At 47.0% G+C, this 18,999-nt stretch overlaps 1 protein-coding gene across 1 annotated transcript in view; it reads left to right on the top strand.

Annotated features, from left to right (window-relative positions):
* Positions 1 to 1,043, top strand: part of FER (FER tyrosine kinase) — a 418,591-nt gene extending 417,548 nt beyond the window's left edge. Inside the window, exon 28 of the mRNA XM_070462680.1 lies at positions 736 to 1,043. Within this exon, the coding sequence (XP_070318781.1) occupies positions 736 to 881 (146 nt within the window). The 3' untranslated portion in view covers positions 882 to 1,043. The remainder of the gene's footprint in view (positions 1 to 735) is intronic.
* The last annotated feature ends 17,956 nt before the right edge of the window (positions 1,044 to 18,999 follow it).

The raw sequence follows: 18,999 nt of genomic DNA on the forward strand, positions 1-18,999 counted from the left end.
AGTGTTGTAACAGTTCTCAAGAAACCCCGTGGTACTCTGAGATCAAAGGCAGACCTAGGCATGTGATGATGACACCCTCTCGTGAACCTGTGTGTCCACGGCTTTCAACAAAAAAATACTTTCAACAAAATGCCAGTGCCCTAGCATCAGGCCCCTCCAGGGGCATGGTTGTTGGGTTGGGGGCAGGACGGTGACTTGCCAGCGTCCTCCCTAACCCTGAGGACATGCGGACACATCCCACCCAGCACCCTGCTGGGACACTGCCCAGTGACTGAATTAATGAGTCTTCTCAGCTGCAGAGGAACATGACTTGTATCCATGCTTATTTCACTTTTGAGGCAATGTTCCTAAATCCTCATCCTCTCTTCACCTTCAGAAACCTGAGCGAAAGAGATGATTTTTTAAAAAAAAAAGACTGCCTATAGCATCTAAAAGCTAATACTTAGAACAGCTAAAACATGCGCTTGTATGTGATGTTTCTTACATCAGGCTTTGTTCATTTGTCACAAACACAAAATCGGTTCATGGAACTAGAAGGTAATGATATTGTTTTATAATATTAAAACCTGCATTACTTACAGAAAAAAAAAAAAATCAGCCTGCCCTAAAATGGCATTTCTGTTTCTGTTAACCGACAGCATGCGGCACTGAAAACTGCACACTGCCCAATGCCCTGTGTGAACAGTGGTGCCTGGTTATCCCCGTCCTAAATTCTCTGTCCTCTTGTGTCTTCAGGATACCGGATGTCAGCCCCTCAGCACTGTCCGGAGGACGTTTTTAAAATCATGATGAAGTGTTGGGATTATAAACCTGAAAACCGCCCCAAGTTCAGTGAACTTCAGAAAGAGCTCGCTGTCATCAAGAAGAAGATCACCTCGTGACCGAGCAGCGTGGCCGCAGCCTCTCCCCTCGCAGAGTAATACTGTTCTCCTTGTTAACCATGAGTGTATACAGTGTTGTGTGCAGCCGTCTTCTAAGGTTACTTTTTTAATTAACTGTTGTTTAAATATGTGCTGTTTTAAAAAAAAAAAGTCAAAGGCAAAGGCATTGAAGCAGCAGTCCTTGCACGGGCGTCCTGGCTCAGCCCCGCGGTCCCGGCCCGTCTGCCCCGTGGGAGTCGACCGGCACGGGCTCAAGCGTGCAGGGGGCCCGCCCGTCTCGCCCACACCGGGACCACTGGCGCTCCGCCGGGCCGCTTACCTCCAGGCCCTGCTCCCCGCTGCCGCCCCGGCCGCAGACCCCGCGCCCTCCGTCCGTGGTCTGCGAGGCACGTCCCAACCGAAGCCGGCTTCCTGCGCCGGCCCGCTCCATCCGCCCGCGGGCCGCCCGGCACGCTGTGTCTGTGAGGCATGTCCTGGCGAAGCCGGCTTCCTGCACCGCCAGGGCAGGGGCGTGTTTGTAAACATCACTTCACACAGAACTGTTCAGACCTCCCGGGGGTTTCTCTCCTTTCTCGACAGAAATAAGCATAAGAGCCCTCCCGTTTCCGTCCTCCGAGTGAGGCTGTGGTTTCCCTCCTCTTTGTCAGAGATGGTGGCCGGAGCCTCCTTACAGAGCTGGCAGCTGAGGCCAGGGCTTTTCGGGACCGTTTTAGACAGCTGCGACCTGTGATGGCGAGACCCAGGTTGGAACAGTGATCTGGAGAAGGGGCAGCTAGCGCAGTCATCCCAGAGAAGGGAAGGGAGACAGAGACTGCCTTCTCACCAGAGTTACGCCTTTACACACACACACACACACACACACACACACACACACACTTACTTCATGATCTGAATTCATGAACAAGGTTCTGAGAAACGTTTTCAGTTCTTAGATACAGCTTTCTTGGCAACCAAAAATTGTTTAGGGACACTCCGATGCACAAGTCCACAGACGTCACGACATGCTTTGAAGCACCTTCATTTGAGAGGAGACATCTCAGAATTCAATTCCTTTCATCCATGCCAGTGTCCAGGGCTGTCCAAACTGAATGGTCCTAGTTCATAAACACAGTCGTGTGTGGGCACGTGGGCACGCTCACCACCCCCCCCCACACACACACAGATAATCCCCAGAAGCCAGGCAGGAGTGACTGGAGTGAACGGCTCAGAGGTCAGATGGGCATTATTAAGGGGGAGCCGCAGAGGCGGCCCTCGTCGCCCACTCTCCGTCCGTTTGCACTCTCACCGCCGTGTGGAGATGGTCATGGGGAGAAAACGCTGCCGAGTTTAAACTAGGGTTCTCTTGGGCTGAGTCTTGGCCGCATCCAGGGAACTTACCGCAGGTTCTGTATATAGTTGCCTCAGGAAACCCGTGTGTGTAAGAGACGCTCACGCTCAGGGGTAGATGTGGCCTGGGAGCTCTTAGCGCGTGCTCCGGCCTGTGTCCACACGCACAGCAGTGATCGTTTGGTCTGCGCTCAGTGCAGGCGCTTACGGGATGGAGATGCCTCCCGCCCCATCCACCCGCTTGCTGCCTGGGAATACCACTGCACACAGAATAATGCTGAAGAGGAAAGGGGCTGTGTGTGCGAGGTTCATACATGTTTCACGAGTACCACTTCCGGACTAAGATGAAAGCATAACAAACTTGCCCTCAAAAATAATGCAATATACAAAGCAACTTCTCTTAAAATCAGCTTTGTTCCCCTTCTGTCAAATATTATGAGTAAATGAAACCTTCTTTTGATGGCATAAACTGCAGTAAATCACAGCCCAGACTCAAGATTAAGACCTCTGGTCTACAGTCACTTGCCAGCTTTCAAAAGCAAGAATAAAATAGAGACGTTTCTGCCCTTTGCCAGTGCTTCCAAGTGCACTTCTGTAATATCCTTTATTTAAAAAAAACAAAAACAGCCTCCCATCACTTAGCAGCCCCAAAGCTAAGCTCTCAGCAAAGAGAGAGAATGAAGGTTTGGGCTTTAATTTTGTGAACAAGACCTGAAGCTTAATCTTTGCATTTTGGTGGAAAGAACGAACACAGCTTTGATATTTCACTCATCCAGGCTGTTAGAATTTACAATTCACATCATAACTCTATGCTTAAATTAAAGAAGCTTTTCATAACATCGTGACATCTGCAGCATTTAAATTCTATCTTATTCTGTGTCCCAAAGCAGGCTGTGGTATAGTTCAGGATTAATAACTTCTTTCAGGGTCATATCAGTTGTATAGAATATTCAGTTTAATATAGGCACATGCATTAAGAAAAACTTACACAGACCATTTTTTTTTTACCATTAATTTTGTTGTGCTTAAAGCATAATTTATTCATCCCTTCTGTCACTGATAATTATTGGAATTATGTACTTTAGGAGGCTAATCCATACCCAAAAAGCTCACATGCAAATACTCCTCTGAATTTGCAAGTTGATGTAGGGAAAGAAGGCTTCAGAAACATACAAAATAGACTTGTTTAGTAAGAAAATGGTGGTAACCAAAACTGCCACTGGTCTAAGTGTAATTCAGCCAGGTCACAAATCTTTGTGTTGTGAATGGGTTTTTCAAATTCTGCATCTCTTCTCCTGTCCTGTTTCTGTCGTCATTCCTTAAATTTATGACTACACAGTAGGGGGCAGGTGAGCCCAGGCAGCCGGACCCTCGCCTGCATTCTTCTGTCTCGAGTCACCAAGGAACCTGTATGAGAAGTAGACAGGTAGGTCGTCATTTTTCAAGGCAAGAAATCTTCAACTGTCGAGTAGGCATTTATTATCAACACAAGAAACCTAAAGTTATTTTGTGTTCCACGTAACCTAAGGTTACTTCCCAAAGCCAACATTCTCTTTCTCTTCTAGGAAATAATAATAAAGGGTGAATAGGTTTAGTTTAGATGCTGAAACCAGAGGTTTCATTTCAGTCCATCCTGTCACTGGGTCCCCAGTGAAAGGTCTCATGTAAGCACTTCTCTTTTATCTCCCAAATTTAATAGTCAATATAGTTCTTCATCCATAATTCACCATTTTATCACAAATACTATATTATTGAAACCTCTCATTAGCCTTATCAGTGTAGAATATGAGTCTACTTGTTTGAGTTTTCAGTGCATATTTCACAACTTTTTTCATTTGAGGGTCATTTTTAAGAGAAAAGAAGATGTTCAGTCATTGAAATAGTCTTCATTTCCTTTAAACCACAATACAATTTTCTTGTGTATGTTAAACTCATGTTTCAATTGTGCCATATAGTCTTACATAAAGTTTGGCTAATACCACTAATATAGCTATAGCTTCACAACACTGGTGTGACATGTGCCATGAAGAAAGTGTTTTAATTATATGCCACACACTGAGGGCCTTATATTGGGGTAAACATAAAAATGGCAACACAGAAATACACGTCAAGGTCGTCATTCAGTTACCTCAGTCACGCCACTTCCTAGTTTATTCTGGTGAGTCGTCGGGCGCCCCAAAAATGCACCTGAAAACCTTCCCGCGCGTGCCCTGTGGACACTGTCCTGTGGCTGCGTGTCCTCGGAAGTGAGAGTCGTTGATGTTTTCTAAAAAGAAGTTGTTTGCCTTAACCTTCTTTTTACATATGCATATTCCCCCATCACAAAATTGGTATTTTAGATGTTTCTTATCAACAGAATTGACTGTAAACACTGTTCTGAGTCACATAAAGACTAATTTTTGTATTTAGGAGGTCACAGCCCTCACTCAAACAGAATAAATGCAAAATACAAAAGACAACAAAGGGGCAGATAATTGCAAAAGACATGGTTTCTTTATGTATTAATATGTTAATTAAATGAAAAAGATTTTATATGAAAATGAGTTTATATTACATTTCCATTATACTATTAAGTTAGCATGAAAGTTTACCATTAAAATAAAGTGTTACCTCTTTTATTACTAACTCTGATTTGCTTATAAATACCAGAAAATTTTTTATTAAATATTTTAGTTTTATTTTCTCTCTTATGAGTTTCATATCAAGTCTGAATACTGTATTATTTGGGAGGACCCAAAACCACATCTTAATTTCTGCCAAAGAAAATATACTGATTTAGAAGTCAGGATTTCATGTACCACAAATACCTACTTGAAGGAGATACTGGTACAGCCGCAGAGTCCCATAAAATTCTCCTTTAGAAGACGATGTTATAAGACAGAAGGTATGTAAACTATATGTCTCAGTCATAATTCGATTTAAGGAAATATTTTACCCCTTTAAAACCATCCTACTGCCTCATGCTGATTCAAAGGTTACATTCTGAATTGTTAAGAGTAGACATTAAAACTCACTTAGCTGCCTAGTAAGGACTGAGATTCTTAGGTGGGAGGAAAACCCTACTGTACTGAATTCCTAATCACTTTAAACTGTGGAGAAGTGATGAGCGTAGGCTTCAGTGCCTCTGCTAATAAGGGGCCGAGGCGAGCGTGTGCGAATGAGGAAGAGGAAAGATTCCTCTGCGGCAGGAAGATGCAGTCCCTACGGAGACTGTCAGGTAGTTAAAGCGGAACCAAGACTCTGACTGTGTCGCTGGGGGGCCTGAGGAGGGCAGGGCCAGCAGGTCAGAGCCTTCCCTACGGAAAGTTTAGAAGAAGCAGAGAGGTCACCGGCCAGTGTGGGGGCCTTTGTGCGGGCGAGCCCACCCCTCTTCTGTCCATGGGGAGCGGTCTCCCGTCCCTCGCTCCGAGCCGATGCTGTGCTGGCTGACACACGCTCACGGTCTGGCCGGCTCGCGGGTTTGGCCATGTGTGTTCAGACTCAGGCTACTCAAAGTCTCTATGTGTGAGCTGGTGATCCTGTTTCCTAAACTCAATCACTGACTATTCACAGCTTACTAGAAATCTGGTTGCAGCAGGGCTGGTCTCCTAGAAGGGAGAGCGCGCTGAGGTCAACGCTGCTTCAACAGATGTTAACGCTGCTTTTGGCAGATGTTAACTCAGGGACCCTGAGAGGCACCCCAGGGAGACCTTCCTGGGATGAGCTCTGCTCTGGGAAAGAAAATGACTGTTGAATAGCAGTGCTCCTTGTCTTTACACTGGTGGCATGGGAGGGAAAGCAGTCGGGGCACCTTCCTGAAGCCCGTCTCTGCACCATTCAGCCAACAAGGTCAGACACGGAAGGCAGAGCAGAGACACCCAGGAAGGAAGACCGAAGGGCAGAAAGAGCAAGCACAGAGAACCAGCGCAGTGACTCACAGGCTCACCTGCCAGCAAATACATGCAGCATCGGTGAGGGAGGGGAGCCCTCAAAAGGGAGTTTTGAGGTGCTTCCCGCTGTGTGTTGTTAAACAGGCATGTCTTAAAGGACGCCGAGTCAGCTGTCGATTGGATTTTCTCTGCGTTCCCTGCGCTCTCAAGAGGAAGCCCCTGTTGCATGGTTCTTGTGGCAGACGGCAGACACGAGAGGTCCAGCCCACCTCTTAAGCAGTGAGGAGCTGAAGGCGGCGCACGTGTGTCTGAGGGGTCAGCACTGGAGGAAGACTGCGGGAAGAGTGCCCGCGTTGTGTTTTACGCAAGAAAAGGTCCCTCGTGGGGGTCTCCTGCTTGCAATGTAGACAGATTCCGCTTCCGTCCTTGCCAGCAGGCTTGTAGGAGCTTCCAAAGAACATCATTTAGGAGTCACTAAAAAGATTAGTACATCTTGAATTCAGACATTACCTTCCCAAACGTTACCGCTGAAGTCAGAAGATGTGAGTGTTCTACGGAGGAATGAAAGGTTCTGAGTAATGGTAATGACCCCGGTAGCAGAAATTTGCAATGTTTTCTCTCCGCCTTACTCATTCAGGAGCTTTTTCTGCCACATCAGGTTCAAGGAACCCTGCTGGGTGCTGGTTCATCTGTTTTCTTTCTCTTTTTTTTCTTTCGGTCGGTGCTGATTTTTTCCTCTCATCCTTCGTTTCTTAATCTTTTTAATGAAACAGAAGGGCCTTTTCTCATCAGCTTTTATCAGACAGTGTCTTCATTGGCCTAGACTGAAGAGCTTCTCTGGTGCTCAGGGTGCCTCCCAGGGAGCTCCCGGGCATCCACCCACCAGGCCAACTGCATACGCTCTGCGAGAGGCCCCGGGGCAGATGCAGCTCAGACCACACAGATGCCACGTCACGGTCTCTAGGGGACGCAGGATGACTGGGTGGCGTGTGCGTGACCACTGTCGGGGGGGTTCTGGGGAGATTGTCCCAGGACGGAAGGACCACCGTGGGCAGACGCGCCCTGGGAAGCAGCCTGCTGACTCTCTCGAGGAAGCTCATTATGTGACCCAACACCTCCTGAGAAATGTCAAAACACTAACTGCTATTTTCAGCCTCTGGAGATTTTCAGTCTTCCCACTCCACTCTTCTCTGCCAGTAAGTTTTATTGTTTCCTCCACTCTCCTCTTGTCAGTGAATGTCTGAAAGTATTTCACTTGTACAATGCCAAAGAGTTTTTCATCGCTTCAGGAAAGAGGGTAGCAAGTATGAAGACTCCGCTTTAAAATAAGGCATCCACCTAAGAGATTCAGAGCCCAAAGCACCATTGTGTTGAAACCAAGCTGTATCTTCCAGGTTCTCCCAGAGCAGTATGCTTCCTCCAAAGCCAAACATCACTGCCCTGTCTGTTGACAACATCTTAGAATAAGCACCTTTCAGAATCTATCCAAAGCAGATTCTAAAATGACATGCTAAGAAACCAGATTTCAACAGTTAAAGCGATAACAGAAACACTGTTTTCATCCTTCTGTACTCGGTTAAAACACCCAGGAGAAAACTGGAACCATCCAGGCAGTTCTTCCTATCGGTAACTAATATCTTACTTTAAAAGAATAGGACAGATGTCACTGGGAAATAGCAATGTTCTGAGCAACACAGCTTGAGTATAAGATGGCCATTAAAAAAATAAATCCCAATTCCCACATTAAAACAGCAAAAATCTGAGGATGAAAAACGAAGTTGTTTCCAAACTTACTAATTTTCTTCATGTCAAATTGTACAACCTTGGTGGGGGTCATCTTTTGGGTTACCTGAAATATATTTATGAAGCAAAAAACTAAATCCCCTCCCTCCAACCCCTGATAGGAACTTGAATTTCTAAGTGCCCTGGATTCAGAAACTTAAGGGCTAAGAGGGAATCTGGAATGTTATTACTGAGATCCCAGGCAAGAGAACCATCCTGGCAGTTTTGTAAGCTTGTTAATCCATGTTTTTGTTTTTTCAAATATGGAAGACAGTGGGGTGGGGCGTGGGGGGGCAAAACACTATTACCTAGAAATTTTCCTTTTGCAAATAGTTTGACTTGGTAGAAATAAACTTGCTTGCCTGCTCTTAAGAAATGCCCGACTATTGTAAGCAAATGCAGAGGGCATAGTGCCCAGAGACACGCTTAGTACAACTGTGAATGTTCCCCTAACCCAAAGCATAGCAGGTCTTATATTTAGATGACAGGATGCTATGGAGGCCCATTCCCTGCCAGTCTAATTGCTTTGTGGAAGACCAATTCCAACAGAAATGAACTTACTTGCCATGATTTCTCCTCTGATCTTAGGCCTTTCACACTTGAAATGCACAGAAAATATACATGTTTTAATGGAATTCACTATTTTTGACTTTCGTGTCAAAGAGGTTGGTTCCAGAAGGCTCACCTGATTCCCTGTAATAATTGTTTTATAATCCCTTGTGATTCTAAATCCAATCCCAGCTATAGGTTCTGAGCATCAAATCAAAACCAAAGATAAAGGGGAACTGATAGGGGTTTTGGTTATTTCAGATTCATGACCACAAAGTGGCCAAAAGCATGAAACTCCCTCTTGCTTGATGAGCATCTCACCACATGAAGTGACCGTTGCCCCACGCCATCCCGCGAACCAGACTTTCACCGTGGACCAGTGGCCATTTTCCTCCGGCACTGAGATTTCTTACTGAAACAGCTTTACTGGTCAGAGGCCTGTGGGTTTTATGTTTCCTTATGCTGAACATACTAAAGCAGACGGCCTGCTGCAGGAGCAGGAGTCCGGCAGGGATTGGTGGCGGTGTGAGTTCTGCTGACTTCATGGGATGGTTTCTGGCTATTTTCCCTTGGTTCGGTCTGGTGGGTGCCCTGAAAGATCGGACCTCTCTGAAGTCACAGCCGTACAACCACATGGGGTTAGGAAAAGCCATATAAACGCAAGAGAATCAGGTCAAGTGTCACAGTCCCGGGAACAGCCCTCACTTCTTCGCGGAGCGCAAGCACGCGGGAAGTGAAGACAAAATGTACAGACGGCTCCTGGCCCTGGCGCGGGCCGCGCGCTGCGAGTGGCGGCTGAAACGGGCTTGCAGGGCTGCCCCCGCTGCTCTTCCTTAGGAGGTGCGGGCGGCTGGCGCGGTGGGCACGGACAGCCCTCAGCCCCCACCCGAAGCCTCATTTCGAGCAGGGCACTCTGGTTTACAGTTTCCTTTCGGTGCCAATGCTGTCAGGTTACAGCACCTGTAATCTTCTGTTGATATTTTAGGATAATATATTTGTGAAGCGGATTAAAGAAGCACTGGAACTAGCGTGCCTCTCATAAAAAGCTCAAGTGTAAGGCACGCAAGCAAAGCCTTTGATGAGTTGGTCTGGCTTTGTAAAACAAGTCTGAAAATGAATGAGATGGATATCTAGGTGGGTAGCTGTCTTGTCTTTTACCGTTTTTAATTCGGATCTGTATTTAGCACTTATTTGTTAGTTTTACATTCAGAAGAAACACACTTTGGCTAACATTGTAGGATGTTTTTAAACTGTTTTCTACTTTTTCAAAACATAATGTCATCGTTTTGTAAGCATAGATCATTTTTGAATAGCCCCTTTTTCCTTTCCAATAGACCAATTACTGCTCATAGATCGGTGGGGCTTTTTTTTTAACTGTATTCTTGTAATAAATGTAAAATATTTGTAGCAAACTGTGCCTTGTCTTGTTTAATCTTTCCATCGTGTTTATGTTTCTCTTCCTACTCCATATAAATATTCTCTAAGCAGAAGAACAGGGAGGAGAGATTTCCATGGTAACCGGCCTCCTAGGGATGAATAGCGCCTAAGAAATTATCAGCTTTCAGTTTCTCTGTGATGAAGCTTCTGCCTTCCGATGACAATGGGCGTGTGTTGCTTCCAGTCCCATCACTGCTTCCTCTGTTTAGAAATCGAAACTGAATTGTAGTTCACGTCCCATTTCTCTGTGCAGAGTGGCTGTTTGCCAGGGTTTCTGTGGCTGTTGCTTCATAGCAGGAGTTGTTTAGACATAACAGGAGGAGTCGGGGAGAAAGGTGGCGGAGAGGGATGTTGGGAAGAGTATCTGCAAGCCGCTGCTGCATGGCCGTTACCGGCGTGCGCCCTTGACGGCTCGCGTTCGGGGCTGAGTGGGTCACGGAGCCAAGATGCTGGGCTTCTGTTTACCCTTCAGTCAGCAAATCGATAACCTTTCTAAAACGCAGGCTGTGGTATTTACACGGGTTCCCCTGCGTTACACCAGGTCCTGCCCCCTCCTCGGTCTTGCACTAGGAAGGGTGAGCACAGCCCTCTCAGAAACCGTGTTTCCCGTTGTGGGGCGGGCAGCCGCCCCAGCTTCTTAGGCCGACGGAGGCCACACGCCCGCTCTGAGCCTCCTGCGCCTGCGGCACTCCGCGTGTTTGTGGCCCCTGGGGAAGCCTTTCCCTGCAGCTCCTGACCTGTCTGCGATGGCGTTCTCATCTCTGGAGGCTTGACTTCGGACGCAACATCCGCCAACCGTGTGCCGTCACTGACTTCAGCTGAGCAGGGCCGGCTGATCCATCGCCAGGGGATGTCGGCTGTAGGCCGGGAGTCCCGCTCCCAGTTCAGATGGACAGCGTCTCTGAATTCCCTGCACTTCTTCACGCCCTACCCTTCACCGTAACTCCCCCTCTGGGTAACGGTTTCTTCGGATGGTGGTAATGTGTGAGAAAACATGGAGGGAAGAATTCGTTTCTGTTCATTAAAAGCATCAGTGGTGGTTCCTTCCGTGAGAAGCTGAGTAGTTGTTTTAATTCCCCAAATCTTCTACAATCAGACTGACCAACACACTCAGGCCCAGCTCGCGAATACACCTCAACCAGCTGCTGCTCCTGCAAAGGCATCTGGAGCCCAAGCAGACGGCAGGTGGCGGCTGGGGAGCCTCTGTTCCCGTCCCTGGTTGGACTCTCACTAGTTTGCGAACTTGAACAAACCGCCTCACTATGTAGACCACAGTCGTCTCACTCACAAAGCATGTTGGACTAAATTATCACCTAGTGTTAAACTGTTTTTTAATTAGGCTTCTCTGAAGGCATCCGGATTCCCTCTTCAGTTTCTGGTGTGGCCCCACTGTGGAAGCCGCAGGGCTGACCCGTAATCCTTCTTTATTAACCCAGCTGGGGCCTTTCTCCCAGACTGAGTCTTGAAGGACAGGAGGCGCTGCTGCGAGGCACTGCTCCTGGGGAACCTTGCTTCTGGCAAACTCTGAGGAGCTTCTAGGAAGCTCCCCAGAGCGCCCTGGTTTCCTCCCATTCCCAAGCGCATTCTCTACCCTCCTGCTGACCTTGAGGCCTCCGGATGGCCTTCTAGCTCATTCCCTCTCGCGAAGCTCCCCAGAGGGCACCTCTGCGGCCTGCAGCCCCAGATCCTGGCTGATAGAATGAATCTCTACGGTGAGGCCCTCCTGGCTTTGAGAGCCTGTGATCTCCCAGGTCTTCGCGGGGTCGCTGTGGAGTCCCAGGCCGAGTCTGCTCTCTTGCTTTTATAGAGAGGCTGTCAGAATTCAGGAGTGATGAGAGGAAGGGGGATTCCCTGAAGGTTCAGCCATCTAATGCGCTAATTATCCAAACTGAGCCTTTTAACGTCTCCCCAGCCCTGGACATAGGTAATTCGAAATTATAAATGTTTCTTTAGCAGTCTCCCTGCGGTGACAGAGGCACCATAGGATAGTTAAGTGATAAGGTCAATGGACTAGAACACTGTGAGAGGCTAATTGATCTATCACAGCAATATAAATGCCCGGAATTAATAGAAAAATAAATGTCACTGGGAGCTGAGATATTGACAGCTTCAGAGGCTATTCTCCCGTGGCCTTGTCCCACCTCCCATTTGGGCTGGGCCTTGTTTGGTGTGCAGAGGGTCTTTCCCCCTCCTGAAAACACATCCAGCCGCCTGGGTAGAAGTCAATGAGTAATTGAAGCCTGCTGGGCCTTTAATCCCAAGTTAACTTTCCAGGCAGCCCCCAAAAGCCTTCCCCCTGCCTGCAGGCCCCTCTCTTCCCGGCCAAACGTCAGGGGCAAGTATGACAGGGAAACAGCACAGCAGGACTCGGAGGAACACCCCGAGGGTGAGCGTGCCTCGGAAGGGGCCAGAGTGGGGGACGGCGGAGGGTCTGCTCACGCGCCCCTCGCTGGAGCGCCTGGTGCAGCAGCCGCCTCCCAGAATCCGCGTTCTCTCCCTCCCAGAACCGCAGGTGAGGAGTCTTCCAGGGGATGCCGGTCAGAGACGGGAGCATCTCACCTGCTGTGTCTGAATTGCTGCCTTTAATCTCGATCAAATCAGGGGATAGGCGGCCATCTGCCCAGCCAGGTTCACTCCTAAATTTCTTTTTATATCAAGTCCCAGTCTGTCTCCTGCATTGCTCTCATGGTTATGGAAGCTTAGAAATTCAAGACCAGAAAATTCACAAAAGCATCCACGCTCCCTTTGCTTCACGTCTCTCCCAGATTCCCCGCTCTCCCCCCTCCTGCCCATCCCATCGCTTGGTTTGAAGTCAGTCCTGCATCAGATACCGTCACAGTTTACCCCAAAGCAGACGTTCCGTGTCCTCTACAAGGTTACACATAAAGTAAGAGAGGAAAATTATAAATCTTAAAAGTCCAATTTTAACGAGCAGAGAAAGAAAGGAAGGCAAATATCTAAATTCATTAATAGAAAAAACCGACAAGGACTTAATCTCCAAAATACACAAACAGCTCATGCAGCTCTCTTGTCAAACAAGCAACAACCCCAATCAAAAACTGGGCAGAGAATCTAACACAACACTGCAAGTCAACTATACTCCAATAATTTTTGTAAATGGGCAGAAAATCTAGATAGGCATTTATCCAAAAAAGACAGATGGCCCAAAAGCATGTGAAAAGATGCTCAACATGACGCAGAGAAATGGAAATCAAAACTACAATGAGGTATAGTCTGATGTCAGTACAGTCAACAAAACAGTACGATACCAGCACAGAAATAGAAATATCGATCAATGAAACAGGATAGAAAACCAAAAATAAATCCATGCACTTACAGCCAATTTATCTGACAAAGGAGGCCAGAGTACCTGGTCTTGGAAAGATAGTCTCTTCAACAAATGGTGCTGGGAAAACTGACAGCTACACGTAAAAAAAAATGAAGTTAGATCATTTGTTAATACTGTGCACAAAAATAAGCTCAAAATGGATTAAAGACCTAAATGTGAGACTGGACACTGTAAACCTTTCCCCAGAGGACAGCCTAGGCCATGCACTCTGATGTAAATCTCAGCAATATCGTTTCAATCCATGCGCAGGTTCCTTAAAAAACTACACACACACAAATACACATACACTGTATATATATAGTATATAGGTTCCTTAAAAAACTAAAAATAGGGCTACCATATGGCCCTACAATCCCACTCCTGGGTATATCTGGAGAAAAATGTGATCCAAACGGGTACAAGCATCCCAGGGTTCATTGCAGTTCTGTTTACAATAGCCAAGACATGGAGGCAACCTAAACATCCATCTATAGAGGAATGGATAGAGAAGGTGTGGTGTGTATATATATAATGGAATATTACTCGGCCATTAAAAAGAATGAAATAACTCCATTTGCAGCACTGTGGATGGACCTGGAGATTGTCATACTCAGAGAAGGAGAAATATCATGACATCCCTCATATGTGGAGTCTGCAAAAATACGATACAGATGAACTTACTCACAAAACAGAAAGAGACTCACAGACTTAGAAAATGAACTTATGGTTGCCGGAGGGAAGGGATGGGGTTAGGGAGTTTGGGATGGACATGTACACACTGCTATATTTAAAATGGCCAACCAACAAGGGCCTCCTGTCTAACACGGGGAGCTCTGCTCTGTCACGTGGCGGCCTGGATGGGAGGGGAATGTGGAGGAGAATAGATGCACGTGTATGTGTGGCTGAGTCCCTTCACCCTTCACCTGAAACTCTCACAACATTGTTACCCGACTCTACCCCAGTACAAAATAAAAAGTTTACAAAAACGAGAGACTTCCTCTCCTATCAAACTCTTAGAATGCATTATTAAGGTTGACACCGGGGTGAGCTAAGACTACATTCCCACTCTCCCTTGTGGCTACAAACCCTTGCTAATAATTCATGGGCATATAATCAAGGAGATAGAATCAAAAGGTTATTTGGAGGAATTTCCAAGAAGTTTTTAAGATGAGGGGTAGATAGCTGAGCAAAGCTACTTTTTAAGCTTTTTCTCAGTTTCCCTTCCAGCTGTGGATTAAAAAGGTACAGGTCCAGGAGCCATCGTGAATTAAATGGTGACGATGGCCGGTGAGGAGGATGGAAGCGGAGAAAGACAGGGACGCCACCTCCCGCCTCCCCGTGCGGGCCTGCCACGCGACCTCGGGGCGGCTTCTCCGTCCTGCGGCGGCCAGTCTGCCTCCCTGTTTTGACGTTGGACAGTTCGAAGCTTTTAAGCCTCACCTCCTCCACTTCCCCATGTGTCCACATCGAGACAAGCTGATAAGACAACCTGGGTGCTCCCACCTTTGACCCCGGCTGGAGATTCAAACCACACCTGCTTCTGTCTGCAGGAGAATCATCCCTCCGGTTCCACCCTCCAACCCTCACAGAGACTGTGAATGCGCGCTCTCACGCCATTTCAGGCCTGCTGGAAACACCTCCCTTCATCTCCCAGGGACCTCAATTACATTAATAAGAAAACTTTCCATGCCCTCAAAAAACAGCAACAAAAACTACAATGAGGTATCAACTCCCAGCATTCAGAATGGCCATTATCAAAATGTCTACAAACAAACGCTAGAGAGGATGAGGAGAAAAGGGGACCCTTCTCCACTGTTTCTGGATGTGTAAATTGATACAGCCACCACGGAGAGCAGTATGGAAGTTCCTTAAAAAACTAAAATGATGACTGCCACATGATCCAGTGATTCCACTCTGGGCATATATCCAGACAAAACCGTAATCAGAAAAGGCTCATGCACCCCAATGTTCACAGCAGCACTATTTACAATAGCAAGACATGGAAGCAACCTAAGTGTCCATCAGCAGAGAAATGGATGAAGATGTGGGACATATACATATATAAGGGAACACATACGCAGTGAAGTACACAGCCACAGGAAAGAATAAAATGATGCTATTGATAGCAACAAGGATAGACTAAGAGATTAGCATATTAAGTGATGTCAGACAGAGAAAGACAAATATCATATGACATCACTCATATGTGGAATCTAATTTTAAAAAATGATACAAATGAACTTATTTACAAAATAGAAGCAGAGTCACTGATATCAAAAACAAACTTGTGGTTTTACCAAAACAGAAATGGGATGGGGAGGGATAAATCAGGAGCCTGAGATTGACAAACGTACATCATTATATATAAGATAGCCAACAAGGACCTATTGCATAGCACAAGAAAGTCTACTCAATATTCTGTGATAGCCTATATGAAAAACCAATCTGAAAAAGAATGAATCACTTTGCTGAACACCTGAAATTCATGTTAGGCAGGAAGTTAGCCATAAGCAAGAAGAGGCCGTCCCATCAGCTAAACGTCCAACAGCCACTTAAGCCCACCAAGGTGTTTGCCAGTCCCACCCCAAACAGGCCCCCAGTGTTCCAGAACGGTCAGGGGACTGGACAAATCCCCTCTGGCTGAATGGAAGGCTTTTCCCCACTCTGGCACATAAGCCCATCTATCTACCATGTACTTAAGATAACCTTTGGTGGCCACTGGTTCATTAATGTTTGTAAATACTCTATAATGCAGATATATAATTATAACACACTGAATTATGGGAAGGACATGCACAGTGGAGCCTCTTCCTATATAACCTGCTGCTGTCAATTAAGACTGTCAATCAAAGACCTCCTGGATGATGCAAAAAACTTGGCTTTAAAAATTCTACACCCCAGCCTTCCAGGACCTTGGTCCAGCCTTCCTTGGTCTGGCCCACCTCTCTCTTGAGGTCTTCTCTCTGTTCGCTTTTTCCTTGTCTTCGATAAACTCTCTTGCAACAAGTAAGCCCTCAGATTCTTCTTTGCATCCTTTCCAGGACCCGAGGTCCACAGGAGGGGCCTCCAGAGTCTACGCTGCTAACATTCTGGTGCCGTGACTCAGATCTTTGTAAGAAAGGGACATTCCCTCTCAGTTTGTGCCGGCGCAAAAGACTACTCATTTCTCAACTCCTCTTTTCTCTTTCAATTCTCTGTCAGTCAGAACAGACTCTTGTTCCCAAACTCCAACCCATCTGAGTTGGGTCCACACCTGAGCCCACCTCTCGGGACCAGTGTCAGAGACTGAGACAAGTGCCCGCTTTCCTACCAGGATGAGGAACAGCCCAGACCCGGACTGGCCACCAGGAGTCCCAGACAGTCTCAGTTGGGTCCAAGCAGGAGACGTCCTCCCCAAGGCCCAGGTAGTCCCAGCCCACAGGCCAGACCGCCAGTTATGACCCGGGGACACCAGGCTCTTTCACTGCTTCTCCAGATGGGAAACCAACCATCTGTCCATGAGGGGACACCCTCGAGATGCATCCTCCAAAAGCTGGTCAAGATTCAACCCCACCAAGCCACCGAAGAGGAGACTCACTTTCTTTTGTAATGCAATCTGGCCCCAGTATCGCCTTTTGGATGGGGGCTCCTGGCCCCTAAACGGGACCATTAATTATAACACCATTCTCCAGTTAGACCTGTTTTGCAAACCTCAGGGCAGATGGTCTGATACTTCATGTACAACTTTTCTTCCTCCTGTGGGATAGCTGAGGCTTTCTCACAACCTATAAACTTCCCGCCATTGCCACCCTGCTACCGAAGGAAAATCCCTGGATTTCACCAGCCATGTCACCGTCTAGCTCTGCCCCACCACCTTACATGGGACCTCCACCACCCCCATCGGCGCAAGCCTGTCCTTGGTGGAAGCGCTAGGAGGTGAATTTGGGCTACAGTTAAGTCCATAAGCCCTTCTTATTGGTAGAACTAAAACAGATCAAAGGTAGCTTTTCAGATAATCTCGTTAAATATACCAAGGGATTTCAATACTTTTCTCAGTTCACTTCAGTCGATTAGTCATGTCTGCCTCTTTGTGACCCCATGAACTGCAGCATGCCAGGCCTCCCTGTCCATCACCAACTCCTGGAGTTCACCCAAACCCATGTCCATCGAGTCGGTGATGCCATCCAACCATCTCATCCTCTGTTGTCCCCTTCTCCTCCTGCCCCCAATCCCTCCCAGCATCAGGGTCTTTTCCAATGAGTCAACTCTTCGTATGAGGTGGCCAAAGTATTGGAGTTTCAGCTTCAGCATCAGTCCTTCCAATGAACACCCAGGACTGATCTCCTTTGGGATGGACTGGTTGGATCTCCTTGCAGTCCAAGGGACTCTCAAGAGTCTTCTCCAACACCACAGTTCAAAAGCATCAATTTTTCGGCACTCAGCTTTCTTCACGGTCCAACTCTCACATCCATACATGACCACTGGAAAAACCATAGCCTTGACTAGATGGACCTTTGTTGACAAAGTAATATCTCTGCTTTTTAATATGCTGTCTAGGTTGGTCATAACTTTCCTTCCAAGGAGTAAGCGTCTTTTAATTTCATGGCTGCAATCACCATCTGCAGTGATTTTGGAGCCCAGAAAAAATAAAGTCAGCCACTGTTTCCCCATCTATTTGCCATGAAGTGATGGGACCAGATGCCATGATCTTAGTTTTCTGAATGTTGAGTGTTAAGCCAACTTTTTCACTCTCCTCTTTCACTTCCATCAAGAGGCTCTTTAGTTCTTCACTTTTCTGTGGTTTATAAAATGACCCAGAGAGACATCACTAAAATTCAAAACCAGACCCTCTTCAATACTGAAACAGAGAGAGTTAACAGTCAAAAAATAAATAAATAAAATTGCTGATGGAGCCCACCTTTCTGATACTAAATAACCCCACCAGGGAAACGGCGTTCCCCAGTACCAATCTTAGGTGGGACTACAATCAGAAAGAACATCAACGGGAAAGAACTCATTGTTTCATCTGTATCAAAGGTGGCCTTGAGGCAGCCCAACATAAAGCAAAAAACTACTCCCAAGTCACAGCAATCAGCCAGGAGGCTGGGGAATTCCAAGAGCTTTCCTTAACAGGCTGAGGGAAGCATTATTAGACACACCAGTCGGGATCTGGATGCTTACGAGGGGCAAGTGATAAATTAAAGATACATTTTTAACCGAGTCAGCACCTGGCACAAATTAAGACCCAGTTAGGACACGAATTACAAAACTAACTCAAGAACCTAATGTCACCCTAGATGAAAAGCCTCCCGGGTCTTTTATCACCAAAGGCTGAGGCCAAGAACCCGGAGGAGGAAAGAAGGAAGGAATTCAGCCATGCCCAAATGATGGCTGCTGTCCAATGCCAAGTGCCCCCAAGAGTACCCTGAGTCACAGTCCAAAAAAGACAAATGTCACGTCTATTGGGCACAGAAGTGCCCCGATCAGGATAAACCTACTAAGACTGCTTGTGACAAAGGCCATCAATCAAGGCACTGGGCAGCCCGTTGCCCCTCAATCCAAAGGGACCGAGGGCCGGAGGCCGCTCTACAGATGACTGAAGCCTGAAGAGGCCCCAGTCGGCTCTCAGACAACAGACGGACATCCCTGGGCCGGAGCTGAGGGTCCAGATGGATGTGGTGGGTGAGTCGTCTGTCTTCTTACTGCGTGCTACAGCTACCCATTCTATCTTGACTTCCTTCTCCGAATCCTTCTCCAAACAGGCCTGTACCAGCATGGGCGCCTCAGGCAAGCCATTCAGCAGGCCTGCATCACACCCGTCTCTTCTGTGTCTCAGAGGGATTTGCAT

This window comes from Odocoileus virginianus, unplaced genomic scaffold, assembly GCF_023699985.2.
Source record: "Odocoileus virginianus isolate 20LAN1187 ecotype Illinois unplaced genomic scaffold, Ovbor_1.2 Unplaced_Scaffold_8, whole genome shotgun sequence".
Taxonomy (NCBI): domain Eukaryota; kingdom Metazoa; phylum Chordata; class Mammalia; order Artiodactyla; family Cervidae; genus Odocoileus; species Odocoileus virginianus.